Below are 19407 nucleotides of genomic sequence, written 5' to 3'. Positions count from 1 at the left end.
ATGACGAAAATCACCCATCAATATACTGGAAATCTGAACTTGAAAAAAATCCCCATTAAGAACGATATATAAACGATTCGCCAAGATTTTCGATTGAAGAACTGTCTATATTTCTTCGGAATAGTCTTTCTTCAGTAAAAGATGGATTTCAGAAATATTGTGATGATGTAGACAATAAGATGTGGATGCTTAACAAATTTAAAGATAGATTCCCAAAATATTCAAGCACACCCATTACAGTTTTGCAGTGATATCAAATCCTTTTATTTTTCCCAAGCTTTTACACGACGATATATTCTCCATGCTCATCGAATGATTGACTACAACGTCTCATTAAGTACAGCTCTTACAAAAATGGAAAATGTAGGTACATAAACCTTGTTTGGGTCATAAAAATCATTCTTTATTGAAAACCAGCACCGATTCCACCACAAATGCACCGAAGATGATATCGATTCATCAAAATGCTGATGATTTTGATCGAAAACATACGTATTGCGTATAAATACACTCATGTAGACACCAGGATTAAAATTTACCAGACGCGCGTTTCGTCTACAAAAGACTCACCAGTGACGCTCGTATAAAAAAAGAAAAAAAAAAAAAAAAAAGCCAAATTAAATACGAAATTGAAGAGCATTGAGGACCAACAATTCATAAAAGTGTTGCCAAATACAGCTAAGCAAATCTATTCCTGAGTTAAAAAAAAGCCTAAGTATTTCATAAATTCTAAGTTTTGTAAACATTTAATTTATAATTATGACCATATCAATCACAATTCATGTCAACACAGCTGTGCTGGCGAATGGGCAGGTGATACCCTCGGGGAATTAAAACTCCACCAGCTGTGGCATCGACCCAGTGGTTGTAAACAAACTCATCATAGATATCAGGAAATTTAGTTTTTGCGCCAGACGCGCGCGTACGGGGCGCCGAATGGGACTCTTGTGGTTTTGTACAAAATTCAATTCTGTCATAACAAAATCATTTTTGTCTTACAAAACTATGTGATACAGACTTGTTTTAAGAGAACTTAAATTTTGTGATGACAAAATTCATTTTTGTCATGACAAAAGTCAATTTTGTCAAAATATAAACTTATTTGCATACAAAATTGACTTTTGTTACCTGATATGGAAATTAAAACACAAAAGTCAATTGTGTGAGACGAGATTCAATTTTGTCTCCTTTGTGAGACAAAATTGACTTTTGTGAGACAAAATTGACTTTTGTGAGTCAAAATTGACTTTTGTGAGACAAAATTCAATTTTGTGAGACAAAATTCAATATTGTCAATTTTGTCTGACAAATTTCAATTTTGTGACGACAAAATTCATTATTGTGACGACAAAATTCATTTTTGTCAATTTTGTGACAACAAAATTCATTATTGTGACGACAAAATTAATTTTTGTGACGACAAAATTCATTTTTGTGACGACAAAATTCATTTTTATGAGGACAAAATTGTCTTTTGTGAGACAAAATTGACTTTTGTGAGACATTATTGACTTTTGTGAGACAAATTTCAATTTTGTGAGACAAAATTCAATTTAGTCAATTTTGTTTTACAACAGACAATTTTGTCTCACAAAAGTCAATTTTGTCCCACAAAAGTCAATTTTGTCCCACAAAAGTCAATTTTTGTGTAACAAAAGTCGATTTTGTATGCAAATTAGTTCACAGAATCCAAACTAAACTAATTTGCATACAAAATTGACTTTTGTCGCCCAATTTTCAAATTAGGTAACAAAAGTCAAGTCTGTGTATCAAAAATGACTTTTGTCCACTGAAAGATAATTTTGTATGACAAAATTTTAAATTTGTAGTATGCTACAAATTTTGTTAAACTGAACTCATTTTTGTTGAACAAAAGTCACTTTTGTCCGTACAAAATTTAATTTCGAGTACAATACCACAAGAGTCCCATTCGGCGCCCCGTAGCGCGCGTTTCGTCTACAAAATTATGAATATCAATTATGATTCCAGCCCAGTAGTCAGCACTTCGGTGTTGACAGTAATATCAATTATATGGTCATTTTTATAAATTTACTGTTGGCAAAAGTATTAATTCTTCGAAATGTTAAGGATTTTCTTACCCCAGGAAAATATAACCTTAGCCGTATTTGGCACAACTTTTTAGTATTTAAGTCATCAATGCTCTTCAACTTTATACTTGTTTGGCCTTTTAACTATTTTGATCTGAGCCTCATTGATGAGTCTGATGTAGACGAAACGCGCGTCTGGTGTATCAAATGATAAGCCTGGTACCTTTGATAACTATTTACACCACCGGATCTATGCCACTGCTGGTGGACGTTTCTTCCCTGAGGGTATCACCAGCCCAGTAGTCAGTACTTCGGTGTTGACATGAATATCAATTAATATGTGGTCAATTTTATAAATTTACTGTTTGCAAAAGTATTGATTATTTGTTATACTAAGGATTTTCTTATCCGTTGCATAGATTACCGAAGCTGTATTTAAAACAACATTTGGAAATTTTGGTACTTAATGCTCTTCAAATTTATACTTGTTGGATTACTAAGTATTTTGATCTGAGCGTCCCTAATGAGTCTTATGAAGACGAAACGCGCGTCTGGTGTATCAAATTATAAGCCTGGTACATTTGATAAGTATCCGATTCGTATCGTAACATTTTCATTTATATCGACAAATACGTGTGTCCTCACACTAAATCTATGACAAATTTACGTCATAATATGTCAACTTTCTTTTACATATCTAAATGCATAGGTTATGCTCGTTCATGTTTACACTTCAATATTTATTTTGAAATTATGAGGTGAACTTCTTATACACAAAACACATATCTAGCATAGTAACGACGAAGAACCTCGCTATATAAGTTTCAGTTATTTAATACTGGTAGTTCGTTTCTATGTATGTTACATTGTCGTTTTTTTTGGTTGCACTTCAGTGTTTTTGTTGTTTCGTTGATTTCCTCTTTTAGATGATGTGGTTCCCTCGGTTTTAGTTTGAAACCAGGATTTGTTTCCTCTCAACCGATTTATGGCTTTTGAACAACAGAATAGTACTATTGCCTTTATTTTGATTTTCCTCTGAGTTCAGTTTTTTTGTAATTTTACTTTTTATTTATGGGTCTCTCTTTTATCATGGCGAATCGGTTTCTTATAATAGGACTACCAGGTTACGATATGTTTGTGTCTCAGCTCACTGGTGAAATATTTTCGCGGTCTTAACTCTTTAAAAATACCAGGATATTTTCTAATCAGTAAATTTGCGGATTGATGGTTTCATTTTGACTAAATGGGAATTCGCAATGTGCGTGATGCATGCATACTAGGAGACGCCTGCTCCTTTTTATGCTCATGCGTTTTTTTTTATTTGACGACATTCGACCAAAAATTAGTACTTTTATTTTAAGGAGAAGGGCCATACTGTTAAATTTCAACTTTAAAAAATCATCGGATTGCATCAGGCAGTAGAACCGACAAAAACAACAGCATAAAGCTAATAAAACTTGCTGGAAAAATAAAATTTCGAAATGAGATTTTTCAAACAATGTTTTCTACCATGCATGTGATGAACTGATTGATTTTAAATCATCATGTCAAGTGAGGTGCACTGCATACTTCTTCACATTGTTATACCATAGGCATCATTCAAAATTGGGGCATATGTGGCTAAGTGGTTTAAGTAGTCCAACTACTGTATCACTATTCTGTAAACAAAAAGGTAGTGAATTCGACCCTACACATGGCACATGCGCTCGACTCCAATCTTATACAACTAGGAGTCTTTTTTCCTGTTGTAGGTCATATTTCTGTAAGAGTTCTTTGGTTTCCTCCACCAATAAAAAAAAGGACTGCCACAAAATAGCTAATTGCACTGAGGTGGCATTAAAAACCAATTAATCAATCAATTTAAACAAATTTACCCTTTTTACCCATTTCATTTGGCTTTCGAAGTGTATGGTAAACTAATAATACAAAACAAATTATGAAAATATATTTATTTCTTCCCTCAAATAACATAAACATTTTAACATTAGATGTTAATATTGTTATTTTGTTTTGAATATGTTATAATTATCAGTAATCTAACCAATATGATGTTCAATTTCTATCCCAATTGCTACATGTATGAATTAATAATTTTTCTTCTCATACCCATCTTATTCTATTGATATAAACATTACTGGCCTATTCCCTTGCAGACTTCAAATATGATACAAAAATTGATATAGGAATAGAACTTTAAACATACTTTCTAATTTCTATAGAATGAAGGCACCTACGAAAATAATATTCTTTTTTTGTAAAAGAATATTTGTACGAAACTTAAAGTTGCATGATTACTTTTGTTATACTTATGATTCATTTAAAAAAAATAATGATATAAATGGTCAATACCATGTTACTCCTATCCCAAGACACAGCATATTGCTAAATCTGGAGAAGAGGCTATGATTTTGAACATTTATAATAATATTCCTACAGTAAAGATGTTGAAGAGTACATTTTTCAATCATTTTAGAGAATGAATAAAATATTTATAAAATTATTGTACTAAGATTAGTTAATAAATCGTCAAAAAAATTATCACATATTCATGTATTTATGCATTTTCATTTAATAATTAAATCAAAGTTCAGCTTGTTTTCTTACATCAAATATGAAACATTTACCCAATTTGAATATATATCCCTTCTATTTCAATTATGATAATATTATGTAGTTTAAAGATAGATATTTAATATAAAATTAAGGAAAATAAATATAAGAAATAAAGAAATATTTAATATTAGAAATCAAAAACAATTAAATACTAATAATTCAGTTCTAATTCAAATTTACTGAATATTAAAGGTATGCCTAGGTAATGTCTTTTTTAACTGGATACTTTTTTCAGTCATAATTAATTTCCGAGTTTTCGTTAGTAACTTCAAAAATAAAAGGTTGTTTTCTTAATATATCCATTCTATCTACATTATGATAATATTATGTAGTTTATAGATATATTCTCCATTTCCATTCTCAATTTTATCATAATCATAATAAGAAAAGTTAAAGAAAAATTAAAAGAATTAAAAAAATAAAGAAAAATTTAATATAATATATGATTCCTTTCTTATTCAAATTTACGAAATATTAAAGGTTTTGTGGGCAATATTATTTTAACTTCTTTTCGTCATTGATTTAATTTTACATTTGCTGTAAATTTCTTCAATAGTTTTTGCTTTCATTACATAAGTAATTGCAGAATACAAAATTGAAAATTTCAATTTCAATCAATATGCACTCTATTACAAATAAAATACCTATAGTTTTAAGTTTTAAAAAAATGGAATATTTTTTTGGTGAAAAATTGAAATTCTCCCTCACCTTATCTGTAGGAATATATAGTATGCAAGATTTTTTAAATTATGAAATAAAGTCTATTACATAAAAAGTAAATAACAAAAGTAATGCCAAATATATATTACAGCTCCAAAATACTTTTGCATGCTGATCATATGGACCTCAATCAACATTTGCATAAAATAAATAACATTCTTAAATTTATCAATTAAAATTTCAATACAATTTAAATATAAAAAAAATAAATTAAGATTGTCTTAAATCTCTACGCTAAATTTCTTCATCTGAAAGAATTTTGAATATTATTCGGAACTCTATGTTTAACTGTTTGGAAATAAGAAATGTAACATCTCATATTTCACACATGCATTTAATAAAAAAAAGAAAAATAAATATTATAACAAACCCATGACTATGTCAGAAATTATATATACTAAAACAAAAATAATTTAACAACAATACAAAACATAAACCCCAAAATATTAAATAAATTCTATTATAAATAATTTCATCCCGCATATTTTCGATATAAAAAAGCTTGTATAAAAAAATAAACTCCAATAATTTTTTTTTAATTCCACTTTAAATGGAATAAATGGGGTATTTCTTGTTAACTTAAAATATTTCATAAATCTGCCAATAATATGGTTCCCCATCAATATTTAGTACACAAACGATTGCATTCACACATTTTAACATAATTCATAAACATCAACACAATCAACAATGTAACAAGACAAATATGAACATCAACACATGATAATATAAAATGTATCACTTTTTTTATGATCCTGAGTCAAATCCTTAGTCAATTTATCAACAACAGCGAATGATAATATTGACAGGAATGTTTTAAAACATAACAATGGGGTCAAATGTCATCAATTTTCAGTATTTTACTGAAAACAACATGGTGAGTCATTACAATAAAGTCAAATTCTGTATATTCAGTCTATCCATGAGCATATTTCACTCAAAACAATAAAACCATATTATGTCTTGCTTCCAGACAGTAAGGCTTTTAGATTCTCTAATACTCTGTCTATCTATGAGTATATATCTTTCATAACAATAAAACCTAGTATAATGTCTTGTTTTCAGACAATAAGGCATTTAGATTCTTTAATAATCCGTCCATTTATGAGTATTTATCATACATATTGCAATAAAACCTTATAATGTCCCAGACAATAAGGAGTTTAGAATCTTTAATAAAGTGAAATAGTATTATGCATAATACTCAACTTTATTTTCTACTTTTGGAATGTCATTTTAGGAATAGTAATTTTATGTTGAAAATGTATGGCTTAGTTTCTTAGTTGTCAATGTATGGCAGGATTGACCTTTTTCAGTAATTTGCATCCAATTTTCTTTTTAGGTGGTAAATCATATTTTATTTCTCATGTGACTTTTCCCAAAAACATTTTATAATATTGCACGTTCAAGTGGTTTAACTAGAAATAACAGCTAAAATTAATTACATATTCATTTTTTTGGGGCAGAAAGACATATTATCTTTAAAGTTTTAGATGTTTTTCAGTATTAAAGGAGGAAAATATTATATTGCATAAAAATTATTTGTTTGATTTTAAATAAATTATATTCAAAACATCTCCTTTTTTCAATTTAAAAATAAATAAATTTGTAAATAAATTTTACTTGACCAGTTAACCACTATAAGTTTATATGAAAATTCCTAAAACATTGTGTCTCAAGACTGATGTTTCAATTTCTAAGATTAGTTAACAATTTCAGTACAAATTAAAAATACTGCTGACTAGTTATGCATGGTTGACATTTTTGACATAAATAAAATAAATTTTAATTCATCTATGTTTTGAACACTTATATTGGTAAAAACTGACCATCAACAGAAACACAACTGTGTTTAATTTCCTTTCTCTTCTCTTAACTTATCATTAATCAAAAACAAAAATTAGTTGCAAACATTAAATCAAAAACAAAAGTTTGTTGCAAACAGAACAATAAAAAGCAAATGAAAATGGATATGAAAGAAAATGACATTTTAAATCTGAGAGGCATCTTTGATCCTGACTTGATAATAATCCTATTAACAAATTAAATAGTTTTGAAAAAAAACATATATAAAAGCAGACTTGCATTTGACAAAATTTATGTATAATTTTAATTGATAAAACCATGTGTATCTTCATTATATCAGAACAGCCCATTTCCTTAAATTTTAATAATAAAAACAATGATTTCTCTTGATGGTCAGTGCGATGATATGAAACTTTGATGTATTTAAAAGCAATATTTTCTTTTTTTTAGTAATTATTCTACATTAAATGTTCATTTTTCCATACATTAAATACAAATTTAATTTTTCAAGATTTTATAGTTTTACATAATTTCATGTCCATGTATTTCTTTTCTTTTCATTGTTGGATTCTTCTTCTTTCATTGGTACTATGAGGACAACTACAAAAGAATTGTGAGATTTGAAAGATAACAATAAATAGTAAATTAGCTACAAGAAAAATTCAATAAAAACCTTTGGGGCCCTTTATAGCTTGCTGTTTTGTGTGAGCCAAGGCTCCGTGTTGAAGAATATAATGGTTTAAGTTTGCAGATTGTGACTTGGATGGAGAGTTATCTCATTGGCACTCATGCCACATATTCTTATATCTATTAAAAAAAACAATATTCATAGAAGGCTGCCTTGTGATGTTGCAGACCATATATTTTTGACACAGCATGAATTTGACCATGTGTAAACCCATAGGCCACTTTCGAGTTCATCTGTCAGCGGAAAAAACTTGTCAATTATGCACGCCATTTTGACATCATTTACTAGATAGAGGGGATCGCTTGTATCCCTGCACTATTAACGTTCATCAAGCGTCATAGTGATCGTCATTGTGCAGGATAAACTAGAAATAATGTTTGTTTTGTAAGTACTTAATTACAATTCCCTAATGACAGCAGTGCTGATTGTCAATTATTAGAATTTAATTTTCCGAATAATTTGTGCAGTATAACATTATAGTTTTCCCGGCCACTCGCTCAACATCGGAACGGAAGTGACGATGCCCCTTAACGCACGAATGATGTTCACTAAACCCAGAGTTTTTGACGGAAATGCATCGAACTCGAAAGTTGTCTATTTTCTTTCAGGTGATTCCTGTTACAATAGAAATTTACAAATGTCCAGTTTTAAACAAACAATGGTCAAATATAAGTCCAGTTGCAGGAAATCTGTTGGCATAAGACTATGGTAACAAAATCAAGCACAATTTTGATGTAGACTTTTATCACCCGGTTCACAAAGGTATGTATCAAAAAAATAATAACATATTGTATTCATACACATTCAAACAGATGAAACAAACATCACACAGTACAGTTGTGTTTCACTCTCACAGACATAAGAATATTAGTACCAATAGAATAACACTTTCTAGCTATTTCTTTTATTCAACTATGCATTTGGATACTTTCATCTTCCTTCAGCTTACGAATAATATCAACAATTCACTAAATTTTAATACAAGTACTTACATTTGGGAAAATTGGATTGTCAGATACTAGGTTTGGCCTAGGAATATTAAACTGAAAAACAAGAAAGAAAATCATTATTTTAACTTAAAATATAACATACTAGAACTTATACAAATTACTTAACAGGTTGCTAGGTAGTGGATGCTCTTACATAGTACAAAGCTGAAACATTGAAAGTCAATGTGATCACATCTCCAGTTAATAAGGATATGGCTCAATTTGTTTTTTACTTTCTGCATTTTGGAAATCGATTATTTAAAAACATCCAGACTTAAGGATGCATTCTTCTGACTTTTCAGTCTCGTTCAGTCTCGTTGAAATCTCGTTCTTGAATTATTTCCAAAACATGTGATACAAGTGGAAAATATCAATGAATTTTAAAAATATTATAATCAAACATAACTCTGTGAAAAAATTGTGTATTTACAATGAACGATTTTTGAGTAATCCAGTTTTCAAATTTTATGACCAATTAAGTCAGTATTTTTAGCCAAAATTTTGATAAAAATGGGTGAGGGATGCAAAAAATGATTTTACAAGAATCATGTGCATCCCATATCATTTTGGTCTTTTCTAATTTCTTAGATATGTATTTTTTCAATCATTTGTAACAAAAAAAATGAAATAATATGCATTTTGTTCTAAAAACTGAGAAAAATCACAAAAATACAAAATTGACAGCATGGTAAATTTTACACAAAAAAACGTCAAAATATGATAAAACTTTCTTATATTAACACCTACCTATAGTTTTTTTAAGTAAAATTTATTCAGATTGGTCCACTTTATCTTTATAAAAAGTATGAAAAAAGTTTAATTGTGGAACTGTGATTTTTTTCACAATAATAGCCCAAAAATAGGTAAAAATCAATGAAAAATGGGAAAACCATCAAAATTGGGCAATTTCAAAGGGTCGTAGCAAAAAAAGAAGTGCACCACCATATGATTTTTTCTTCACCAATTGTTTTGTTACAGTCTTATAAACCCAAAAATCAGGTTAAGAAAAAAAGTTTAATTCTAGAAATTTTTGGCTCCTCAGAGGTGTACATCCTTAAGACAGGTAAAATTCTATCCTAATTTTTTAATTACTCATAGTGCTTTCTATAAATATGTTAAGCCTTCAAATAAAATTATGATTAAATAGAATATTCAAACTTACGTCTGGTTCATTCGTGAGTGCATCATTGAACCAATCTGCATCCATACCTACAATATATATTATATAATATAAGAAATAGTTATAAAAAAAACCTAAGTGTGCTATTATAAAAAGGAAAAACTACCATTTAGTTGTTTAAGTTGCAAAATCAGTTCTGTTAGTTTCAAACACAAAAGCAAGTTTTCTTATTAGAGTTATTATATTCTATAATATAACTTTCATTATGCATTATTTTTTTTTTAGCCATTACTTGATTTATATAAAAACTTTTCCCCCCAGATTTTATAATAAAGTTTTCCAAATAAACTTCCTTTTGAAATTCTTTTGAGCATTGCATATCTATGTAGCTTACACAATTAGTTTTAAAGTTCTATAACTATATTGTAAAAATCTTTTAGCAAGATAAATTACTATAAAGGTAAAATCCCCATGATGAATTTACCGTAGTTAGGGTTTAGAGGGCTTATCTTTTTATAAAAACATTTCTTTTTTGCATAAAAATGTCAAAACTTTTACTTGCCCTATTTTTACCATGAAACACATATATGCCCCCTTTTTCTCAAACCCTGGACCCGCCAATGTATCCTAAATCTTCCTGATCTTACCTGCCATATCTAAGCTAACGTTATCATCGTCGTCATCATTTGTATACTGTTCCAATTCTTCATTATCATAGGGGTATGATATAGGGAACTCAAATAATCTATCTTCAGATAGTTCTTCATCTTCCCATTGACTAGATGCAGAGAATGGTGTAAATGCTTTGGTATAATGAGGTAAATACATTGTTGAGGGCATACCAAACACAGGTATTCCATCACTGAAATAAAATAAACAAAGCAAATTATTATAAAAGTAATTAAAACTAGCTTTGTTTCGAAAATTTTAAACAGCGAATGCACATGCATATATGCATGTCTATACATTTTTCTGTAAATTTTCTGAACATTTGGAGCATTTGTGAACATTTCAAAATATTTGACATTTTTGCAGTTTCTATGGCAATGGTGGCCATTTTGGAAATTCTAAAGTCAAAAGTCTCATCTAGACTTGTCAGTTAACAATCGTATAAAGTTTCATAAAGGTTGGAACATTCTGATTTTTTTTAATTTGCCCATAGTACACAGATGATGCCCAATTGCATATAACAATATAAAGGGCCATAATTCATGAAGGGTTAAAGTGATGCAACCCAAAATTTCATCTTGATCTGTGTTTTGAGGTTATAAGCATTTTGTATAAGTTTCATAACATTTGTTAGATGCAAACTTAAGCTAGAAAACAGAAACAAATTTTGGGACATACAGTTGGACTGACAAGGGTAACACTTTTAAATGTCCTCTCTGATGTGGTGGGGGCATAAAAATAAGAAAGCAAATATACGAAAGAAAAGTTCTCTCAATAGCATCTTCTTTTTGTTTGGGATTTGATTGTCTTTTTGATTATCTTCTGCCTTTTTTCAAGGTGTAAATCCAACTGATTCTGGATAAAAGTCTAATAAACTGAATGTGTAACAGTTTACATGAACTTAATACATGTACTGAGAGGGCAGAAATCAGATCTATATTATATTCCCATTATCTTTGTATTAATTCAGGAACTAAATCTTACCTAGCCTGAGATGCCTCTTCCTTTCCTTTAGAACCTCGTCTGAGAGCCAGGATCAGACATGTGGCAGCTGCCAGTCCAGCAGCAGCAGCAAGGATTGGTACCCCTATTTCTAGGACTTCTTTTTCTCTAGTATCTACAGGCTCAGCTGCATACTGACAATAATCTCCATTATAGGCTTCCCCACACCTAAAAATAATAAATCCTTCACATATCATAGACTTCCCCACAACTAAAAATAATAAATTCTTCGCATATTATAGGCTTCCCCACAACTATAAATAAATCCTTCACATATAATAGGCTTCCCCAGAACTAAAAATAACAAATCCTTCACATAAAAGTAAACTGAGAACAATAATTTGAGCATCACACACACCATTTATGGAGGGCCACCCATCTCAAAATTATTTTATAAGTTGATATGATTTTACTTTTGTTGCAAACATTCAGAATAGAAATACTATAATTATTATAAACATGTTATTTTTTTATGTATTTTTCAAATGCACAAGAATTATCAAGTATAACTGTACCTGTTTTTTTTATGTCCCTGCAACTAAAAGTTGAGGGAAAAGGGGGGGGGGGGGCATATTGTTTTATTATTATTGATTTTTATTGTTTTCCTACAGCTCTAGATGAAAAGGGAGGGTTTAAAAAATCCATTAAAAAGCTAGTTAAAAACCATCACATGAAGAATTTTGTTTAGATAACAAAAAGGAAACAAAAGACCAATTTTCATCACTTTTATATTGGGCCACACTTAAATATATTTTGGTTTGCCCAAACCCTTCCCAAAGATAGCTAGAGACAGTGGGTAGGTAGGTAGGCATTTTCTTCTTCTTTTTTTTTCAACAAAGAGAAATTGAAGTTTCTTATGTTAGTCTTCATTTGATAAAAAACCTTTTTCACATCAGGACAATAAAAGATTTTGAGTAGGCAGCTATTTTCTGGGTTGGGTAGGCTTAGGGCAAACACACATCTAAATTCTTTTTTTATGGCCTTGATTATAACTTTATGAATACTTACACACATTTTGGCTGGTTGTTTTCATCAACTTCACAGGGTTGATTATTTCTACATGTTTCACTAGCTCTGAATATGGTACAACCATCATTTGTACTGTTTATTCCAAGTGGAACTATATTCAAAAAGAGAGATAATTAGTATACAGAATTAATCATTGTTGTACTATAACAGTCCTGAAAGATTCCCCCATAATTAACATTGAATCCAGAATTTCTGAATTGCAGAATCCCAAACACCCAAATAAAAAGCAGCATTTGAAAAATACAATCCAACAATTAATATTTTTGACATCATTCATACTTTTTGAGGAACAAACCTAATAGGATATGTAAATCATAATACATGTACTACTACGCTCTGGAGGATAAAGCCAGAAGTATACTTGTACTCCACACGGCCAATCCACATACAAAATTTCGTGACATATCATGCATTGTTATTACCCAGACATCCTAACCTAGACATCAATTACAAAAGGGAATTCAAGGTCGGTTGAAAAGGACTTATCATTATCAACGGCCAAAAAAAATCTTACTCACCTAACACAAAGCAGAAACAAGATATTAAGATATTTGCAAATTGCTGATATCACCAATAAAATTATATTTTAAAACTATTGTTCATACTCAGCAGAGAAAAAAAATTAAAGCAAGAATGTGTCCATAGTACACAGATGCCCAACTGACACTATCATTTTCTACGTTCAGTTAACTGTGAAATCAGGATCAAAACTCTAATATGGCATTCAAATCAGAAAGATCATATCATAAGGAACATGTGTACTAAGTTTCAAGTTGATTTGACTTCAACTTCATTAAAAACTACCTTGACAAAAAAGTCTCACCTGTAGCAGGACAGACAGACATACAAACTGGCAGACGAACGAACAAATGGAAGGACTAACGGACGAATGGACAAACAGACATACAAACTGGCAGACGAACGAACGAATGGAAGGACTAACGGACGAATGGACAAACAGATGCACAGACCAGATACATAATGCCCCTCTACTATTGTAGGTGAGGCATAAAAACTCAAAGAATATTCTGTTTACTCACCTTTGACCTGAGTTCCATCTGGTTTCTGTATGAAAATGTATGGTGAATCCTGTAAGACAGGTACTGTAGTGTTATCAATCACTAATGGTCTATTTTGTAAAACAACAGAACTCATCGCTCCAGCTATCAGCTGTTCATCTTCTGGTTTAACAGGGGTATTCAAGGTCACATTAAAGTTCACTGTTGTTTTATTTGTTGCTGGATCGAAACTGTGAAAATTAAGATCAGACAAAATTTTCATTTGATCAGTAGTCAAACAAAATATTTTTATAATATACTGGTATACTAATAATAATAATATTTCTCTAGTTCTTACTCGATTTATCCCTTTCCTGACCTGTTATTTATTTTTATTTAATCAATGTGTGTTTTGTTTGATCTTGATTGGTCAAATTTCAATTATGACATAAAATTTTCTTGCTTTCCTCTGAAAATTCTATTGTGACCACATGAAAAAAGGTGACCATGCCTTATGACATCAGGTAGAAAGAACACATATTTTTGCAGATCCTTCGAAAGATTGCCAGCATATCGTCTTATAACTTCATTAGAGAAATAGATTCAACCACCAAATCTTGTGTAATACAATATTTATCCACTCTCGACAGTTTAATTTTAAATATTTGAAAATTCTCCAGTGGAAAAAAATCGTATCACACTTGTTGCAGTTGTAGAATCTGTATATATTAACTGGGGAACTAGCATGTTAAGGAAGCAGTTCAGCCCTGAAATACAAAATTTTCCTTGAAAACATGTATCATGCTTTAAAAAAACATTTCTAGTGGAAGAATGATAACTATTATGAATTCTCAACATTGTGTTATTTCATTTCTTTGTCAGAGAATGATTAAGTACACATTATTCATGGTATATATATAAACTTACTTGATAGCTTCAGGTGGTATGTCTACTGAACTAAAGTCTAACCCAGTAACATTTCCAAATATTTTTGCCAACTGAAATATAGAAACATGGATTATCAATATAAATGCAAGTAAAGTTGGGAAGCAGACACTTAAATATTGGTACAAAAAAGTGCCTGTTCTATAAGGTTATCATAAAAATTACTGGTACGGCAATGGTGCATTTTTAAAATTATTGGTGTGGAGAAAACCGTGCCTGCTGATCTGACTGCTAAACCCCTGAAGTAACCAATGCATATTGAAAGAAGAAGTAACAGGTGCAGATGAACTTGATAAATTTGTTCCCAATAATGTTTTTAATTTTGTGATTCTTAAATTACTAGTTTAAAAACTTTCATTTTTGATTTAGCAAACTAAGTCCTCAAACCATATTACGAATCATTTTGAATATAATCATGATAATGCCTCTTATTTTGAATACAATAATCGTTGCAATCATTTAAAAAAAATATTCATAAAAATTGAGAATAGAAATGAGGAATATGTCAAAGGCACAACAACCCAACCAAAGAGCAGACAACATACATTGATAAGAAATACTTACAGATTCAGATATACTCTTATTATCAGATCCGGAGAATTTCCCATCAAGAGAAACTTCCAGCTCCACATCTTTATCTAATGGTGTAGGTTCTGAAAAATATGTCAATTGATATATTGCAAATTCAGAAATTATTGCAATGTTTTTATTTTTGTGAAAAATGGGACAGGGTTTTAATTGAAATAGTTAAAACTTGCAGTTTGAAATTTTTTATATGAATTATACAGGATTTCTCTCAATATAGAAGAAATTAAAATGGCATTGTAGTCAAAAACAACAAAATCCCAATAATAAATGCATGCAATTTACAGTACTCCGATGTTGAACATTTCTTATGCATTTCTTATGGTATGGTAATTAACATACTTTAATTCACAATTTCAAATTACTTAAATTCACAATTCCAAGATATACTCAGATGTTAATCCTATGACTTTGGATAACTTTACAAAACTTTGAACACCTTGCCATCCAGTTTAAAAAATACTGAAAAAACATAGGTCAGATTACTTTTCCTGAGAAACTAATATTGTTTAAATACATAAACTAAAAAAAATAAAAAATAATAACTTCTTTATCACCAAGCTATCCCTAATAAAATATACATATAATAACACAGAATAAAACTTCAATTTTTTTAAGCATTCAAAATAAGGTAAAATTGGATAAAAGGTTGTAAAATGGTTTTAATTTTTTTTTAGAAAAAAACTTTTTTAACACTTATATCATATACATGATTTAAAATTTTTTAATATCCGACCACTACATTTTTATTCATACCTGGTGCACATTCACCATTCACATTGGTCAAGAAGCCTCTTTTACACAAACATGTGTGTTTTCCTTTTTGGTTCTTACAGTTGTGTATACCACATATACCTTTGTCTTTCTTACACTCATTAACATCTGTCATAAAGAAAATAATAAATATATAGCAGTTATCTTATGTCATATTTAATATTTTAATGTTTTGTCATTTAAAGTACATGGTATGAGTGCCCGATCTTTGATATTTTCTTCTATGTATTCACTTTTTTAGATTTTAAAATTTGAACAATTTGGAGTTTGATTTATTGCAGAGACCTTTGTCTTTTGTTTAAGACCATATAAAGTACAGACATAATGAATATAATTGTTGTAACTATTTATTGGTACATTGTAATTCCTTTTTTTTCTCCTCCTTTTTTCCCAGTTACCGTATATCTACAATGCGATCATAAAAAAAAAGACATATAAAATCTAATGATCCATTTGAAATCACAACTAATATTTATAAGTAAATCATAAGTAAATAATTATTATTATATACTAAAAAAGTTCATCAATATTTTACTTTTAGATTTTTTTGTGTAATAAAAATACTCTAAAATTCAAATTTTACACAGCAATAACTAAACTGGTATTAATTGAGAGCACCAGACAGACTGAGGTTTTTTCAACAATATTCTATCGGATAAAACAATTAAAAATTTTATGCTTACCATAACATTTAGTTTTGTTGATTCCTCCCTTTTTGTATCCATTCCCACACACTTTGCATTTGTATGGGTATTTATTAGCCCTGTGGTTAGCAGGACTCAAATCTTCACAAGTTGTCCCTCTTGACTCACAAGGTGCCCCTTCACATCCGTTAAAGTCAAGGTCACAATGTGTACCTGTAATCAAATTCTAATTTTAGAAATGCATGACAAAATTTAAAACAAAGTTAAATCAATTTCTTTTCCTTTTAAAATATCTTAAATTGAAAGTCTTAATCAGAATCACCCCCTTTTTACCCCCAAATTTTATAAGTAACAACCCAAGCACTTCTGATGCCGTATATACCAATATAAAAAAATTAAAAAATTCTGATGGTTAATAATAAAATCAATGAGCGCCATTACCTGTCCAGCCTTCTTCACAAGTACACTTGACCTTGCGGAAGTAGCTATTAGGATTCTGGGCATACAGAAGCTTGTCAAAGTCACATGTCCCATGGTTGTTACAGTCACATATATTAATGACAATACCTAATGCCTGGCTTATACCTCCTAGTGTATCCTCTCCAACAAACCTACAATTCAAGAAGTAAAATAAAAATGTAAGACAAGACAATAATAACTCATGTCACAAATGTTTTCATTTTCTTGAAAGTGATACTGTGAATTCATATATTTTTCGTTGGTACCAATTTTCTTGGATATTTGATTTCATAATTTGGCAAAAAACTGCATATAAAACTATTGAACATTTGCAATTTGCTTAACATTTAATTTCGTGGATTATCTGTAACAACTAAGTCCATGAAAAAGGCATTCGACGAATTTTAATGAATCCACAGTATATCACAGAATAAGAATTATAACAAAATTTGTACTTACATATGCAACACAATGGGTGCCACATGTGGAACAGGATCTGCTTAATTGCATTCTGGAGCACCTGAGTTCATCCCTGTTTTTGGCGTGGTTCACATTGATTAGTCTTTGGTTTTCTGTGTTATGATTTGTAAACTTTTTTTTTTTTGGAGAGGGTCTTTTGTTCTATCCCAAGAGAAAACGAAAACGGGATCGATCGGGATCCCAATGCAATCCCGGTGAAATTGTCGGGATAAGCCAGGATAAGCATCTGGAAGCGGGATCCCATTCGGGATAAATATCTGAAACTGGGATCCCATTCGGGATAAATGTCTGAAGCCGGGATTCCAGTATATAGATGAAACGGGATAAATATCAGACACTGGGATCCCAATAGGAACTGTTTAAAGCCGGGATCCCAATCGGGAAAATTTTCTGATGCTGGGATCCCAGTCTAGTTAAAACGGGAAATTGTATGAACCATAATTAATTTATGTTGTTGAAAATATGCAAGTGTTTTGTTTGTGTATATACATATGTCTCTAATATTAAACATCAAGTATAGGTTATTGGTGTTAATTAACAATGTGTATGACACCAAAGCTGTCAGGTGAAGCCAATCACATTTAAGTGTCACATAATATCCAGTTTGACAGATATTTTTAAGTCAGAAAATGCCGAGATTTTCGCGATATAATGACAAGTCGTCCGAGGAAATGTCAACGGGTGTTTTGCCAGACAAGCTTCGGCGTTTCTAATGTTCCCCAAGTTCTCATAAGTGCGTTTCTATTAGTTGTCGTCCGGTATCAATGATAAGATAATGACTGACGTCGTAAAACGTTGGTTTCTCAACTTATGTAAAAAGTAAAAAAAAAAATGATGACCACGTGCTTTGTTTTCAATTGTACTGAACAGTTCGACCCAAGAAAATACTGTCCTAAATAATGGAACCACTATCTTATCCGCATGCACCAGATGCCGATTACTAAAGTATTCCTTTCTTATATTTAGTAAAAACTGGCCAGTAATAAATACTTTTATGCGATAACTTTAATTTATTTATAATTTATAATTATGGACATTGAGGACGAAGATGATGTTTTCAGATAAGTGCATTAATAATTTAATTAAACATGTGTATATGTGCATATAATGAATATAAATATAAATAATTGAGGAACTATGATTTATAGGGCAACCTATAGTTTTATATATCTGAGCAAATCAACATCAGAAAGTCTTGAAAGCATAAACTGAAAATATATTCCGACTCAGACGTATTTCTTTTTAACATATATACAATGAATAAACTTGTTAACTTGTCACATAACAGGCATAAATAGTAGGTATGTCAAAATTTAATTCAGTTGTGTTTATGTTTATTTGGTGAAAATAATAAGTCGCTAGTTATTTATCGTCAGGGGATAAAAAAAAAGGGGGGAAGGTAATTAATTTGCAAAAAGATTAAAATAACCTTCCGAGACTTCATAATTATTTGGACTAGCTTCCAATCTACTGTATTCTATAAACTTTAACATGCAATAATATTTCTATTGAATTTGTTGCTTCAAAACGTATTGAACAAATGATTCTTTGTGGATTTTTTTCATACTTTTAGGGGATATACTGATCTTTTTAAATGGAGCTGCTAACGAAACAGATTGCATGCAGATATTCCAGATACCATAATTTACTCAGCAACTTTAGTTGGACGTACAGACAGCAAATTAATGAACAGAAAGGAAAACATGACATGTATCCTTTTGCATAAATAACCCAGGAATCCCAGTGGCAGTGCAATTTGAATTGGTGCATGTATATCCTGCTGGTATTTATTTTTGGGATCCCGCTTTTTTTTCCGGGAATCCCAGTATATTTCCACT

General features: G+C 30.3%; 1 protein-coding gene across 1 annotated transcript in view; it reads right to left on the bottom strand.

Moving 5' to 3' along the window:
• Positions 1-7422: 7422 nt before the first annotated feature.
• The window catches only part of LOC134687225 (mucin-like protein), a 32624-nt gene continuing 20639 nt past the window's right edge, over positions 7423-19407 (bottom strand). Inside the window, exons 11-22 of the mRNA XM_063547354.1 lie at positions 17072-17241; positions 16670-16843; positions 15969-16094; positions 15192-15280; positions 14610-14680; positions 13725-13933; positions 12664-12775; positions 11638-11823; positions 10632-10846; positions 10027-10073; positions 8868-8918; positions 7423-7787 (exon numbers count right to left, since the gene is read on the bottom strand). Of these exons, the coding sequence (XP_063403424.1) occupies positions 7776-7787; positions 8868-8918; positions 10027-10073; positions 10632-10846; positions 11638-11823; positions 12664-12775; positions 13725-13933; positions 14610-14680; positions 15192-15280; positions 15969-16094; positions 16670-16843; positions 17072-17241 (1462 nt within the window). The 3' untranslated portion in view covers positions 7423-7775. The remainder of the gene's footprint in view (positions 7788-8867; positions 8919-10026; positions 10074-10631; positions 10847-11637; positions 11824-12663; positions 12776-13724; positions 13934-14609; positions 14681-15191; positions 15281-15968; positions 16095-16669; positions 16844-17071; positions 17242-19407) is intronic.

This window comes from Mytilus trossulus, chromosome 10 (assembly GCF_036588685.1).
Source record: "Mytilus trossulus isolate FHL-02 chromosome 10, PNRI_Mtr1.1.1.hap1, whole genome shotgun sequence".
Classification (NCBI taxonomy): Eukaryota; Metazoa; Mollusca; class Bivalvia; order Mytilida; family Mytilidae; genus Mytilus; species Mytilus trossulus.
The sequence above is the reverse complement of the archived record's forward strand: the minus strand, read 5'-3'. Positions and strand labels throughout refer to the sequence as shown.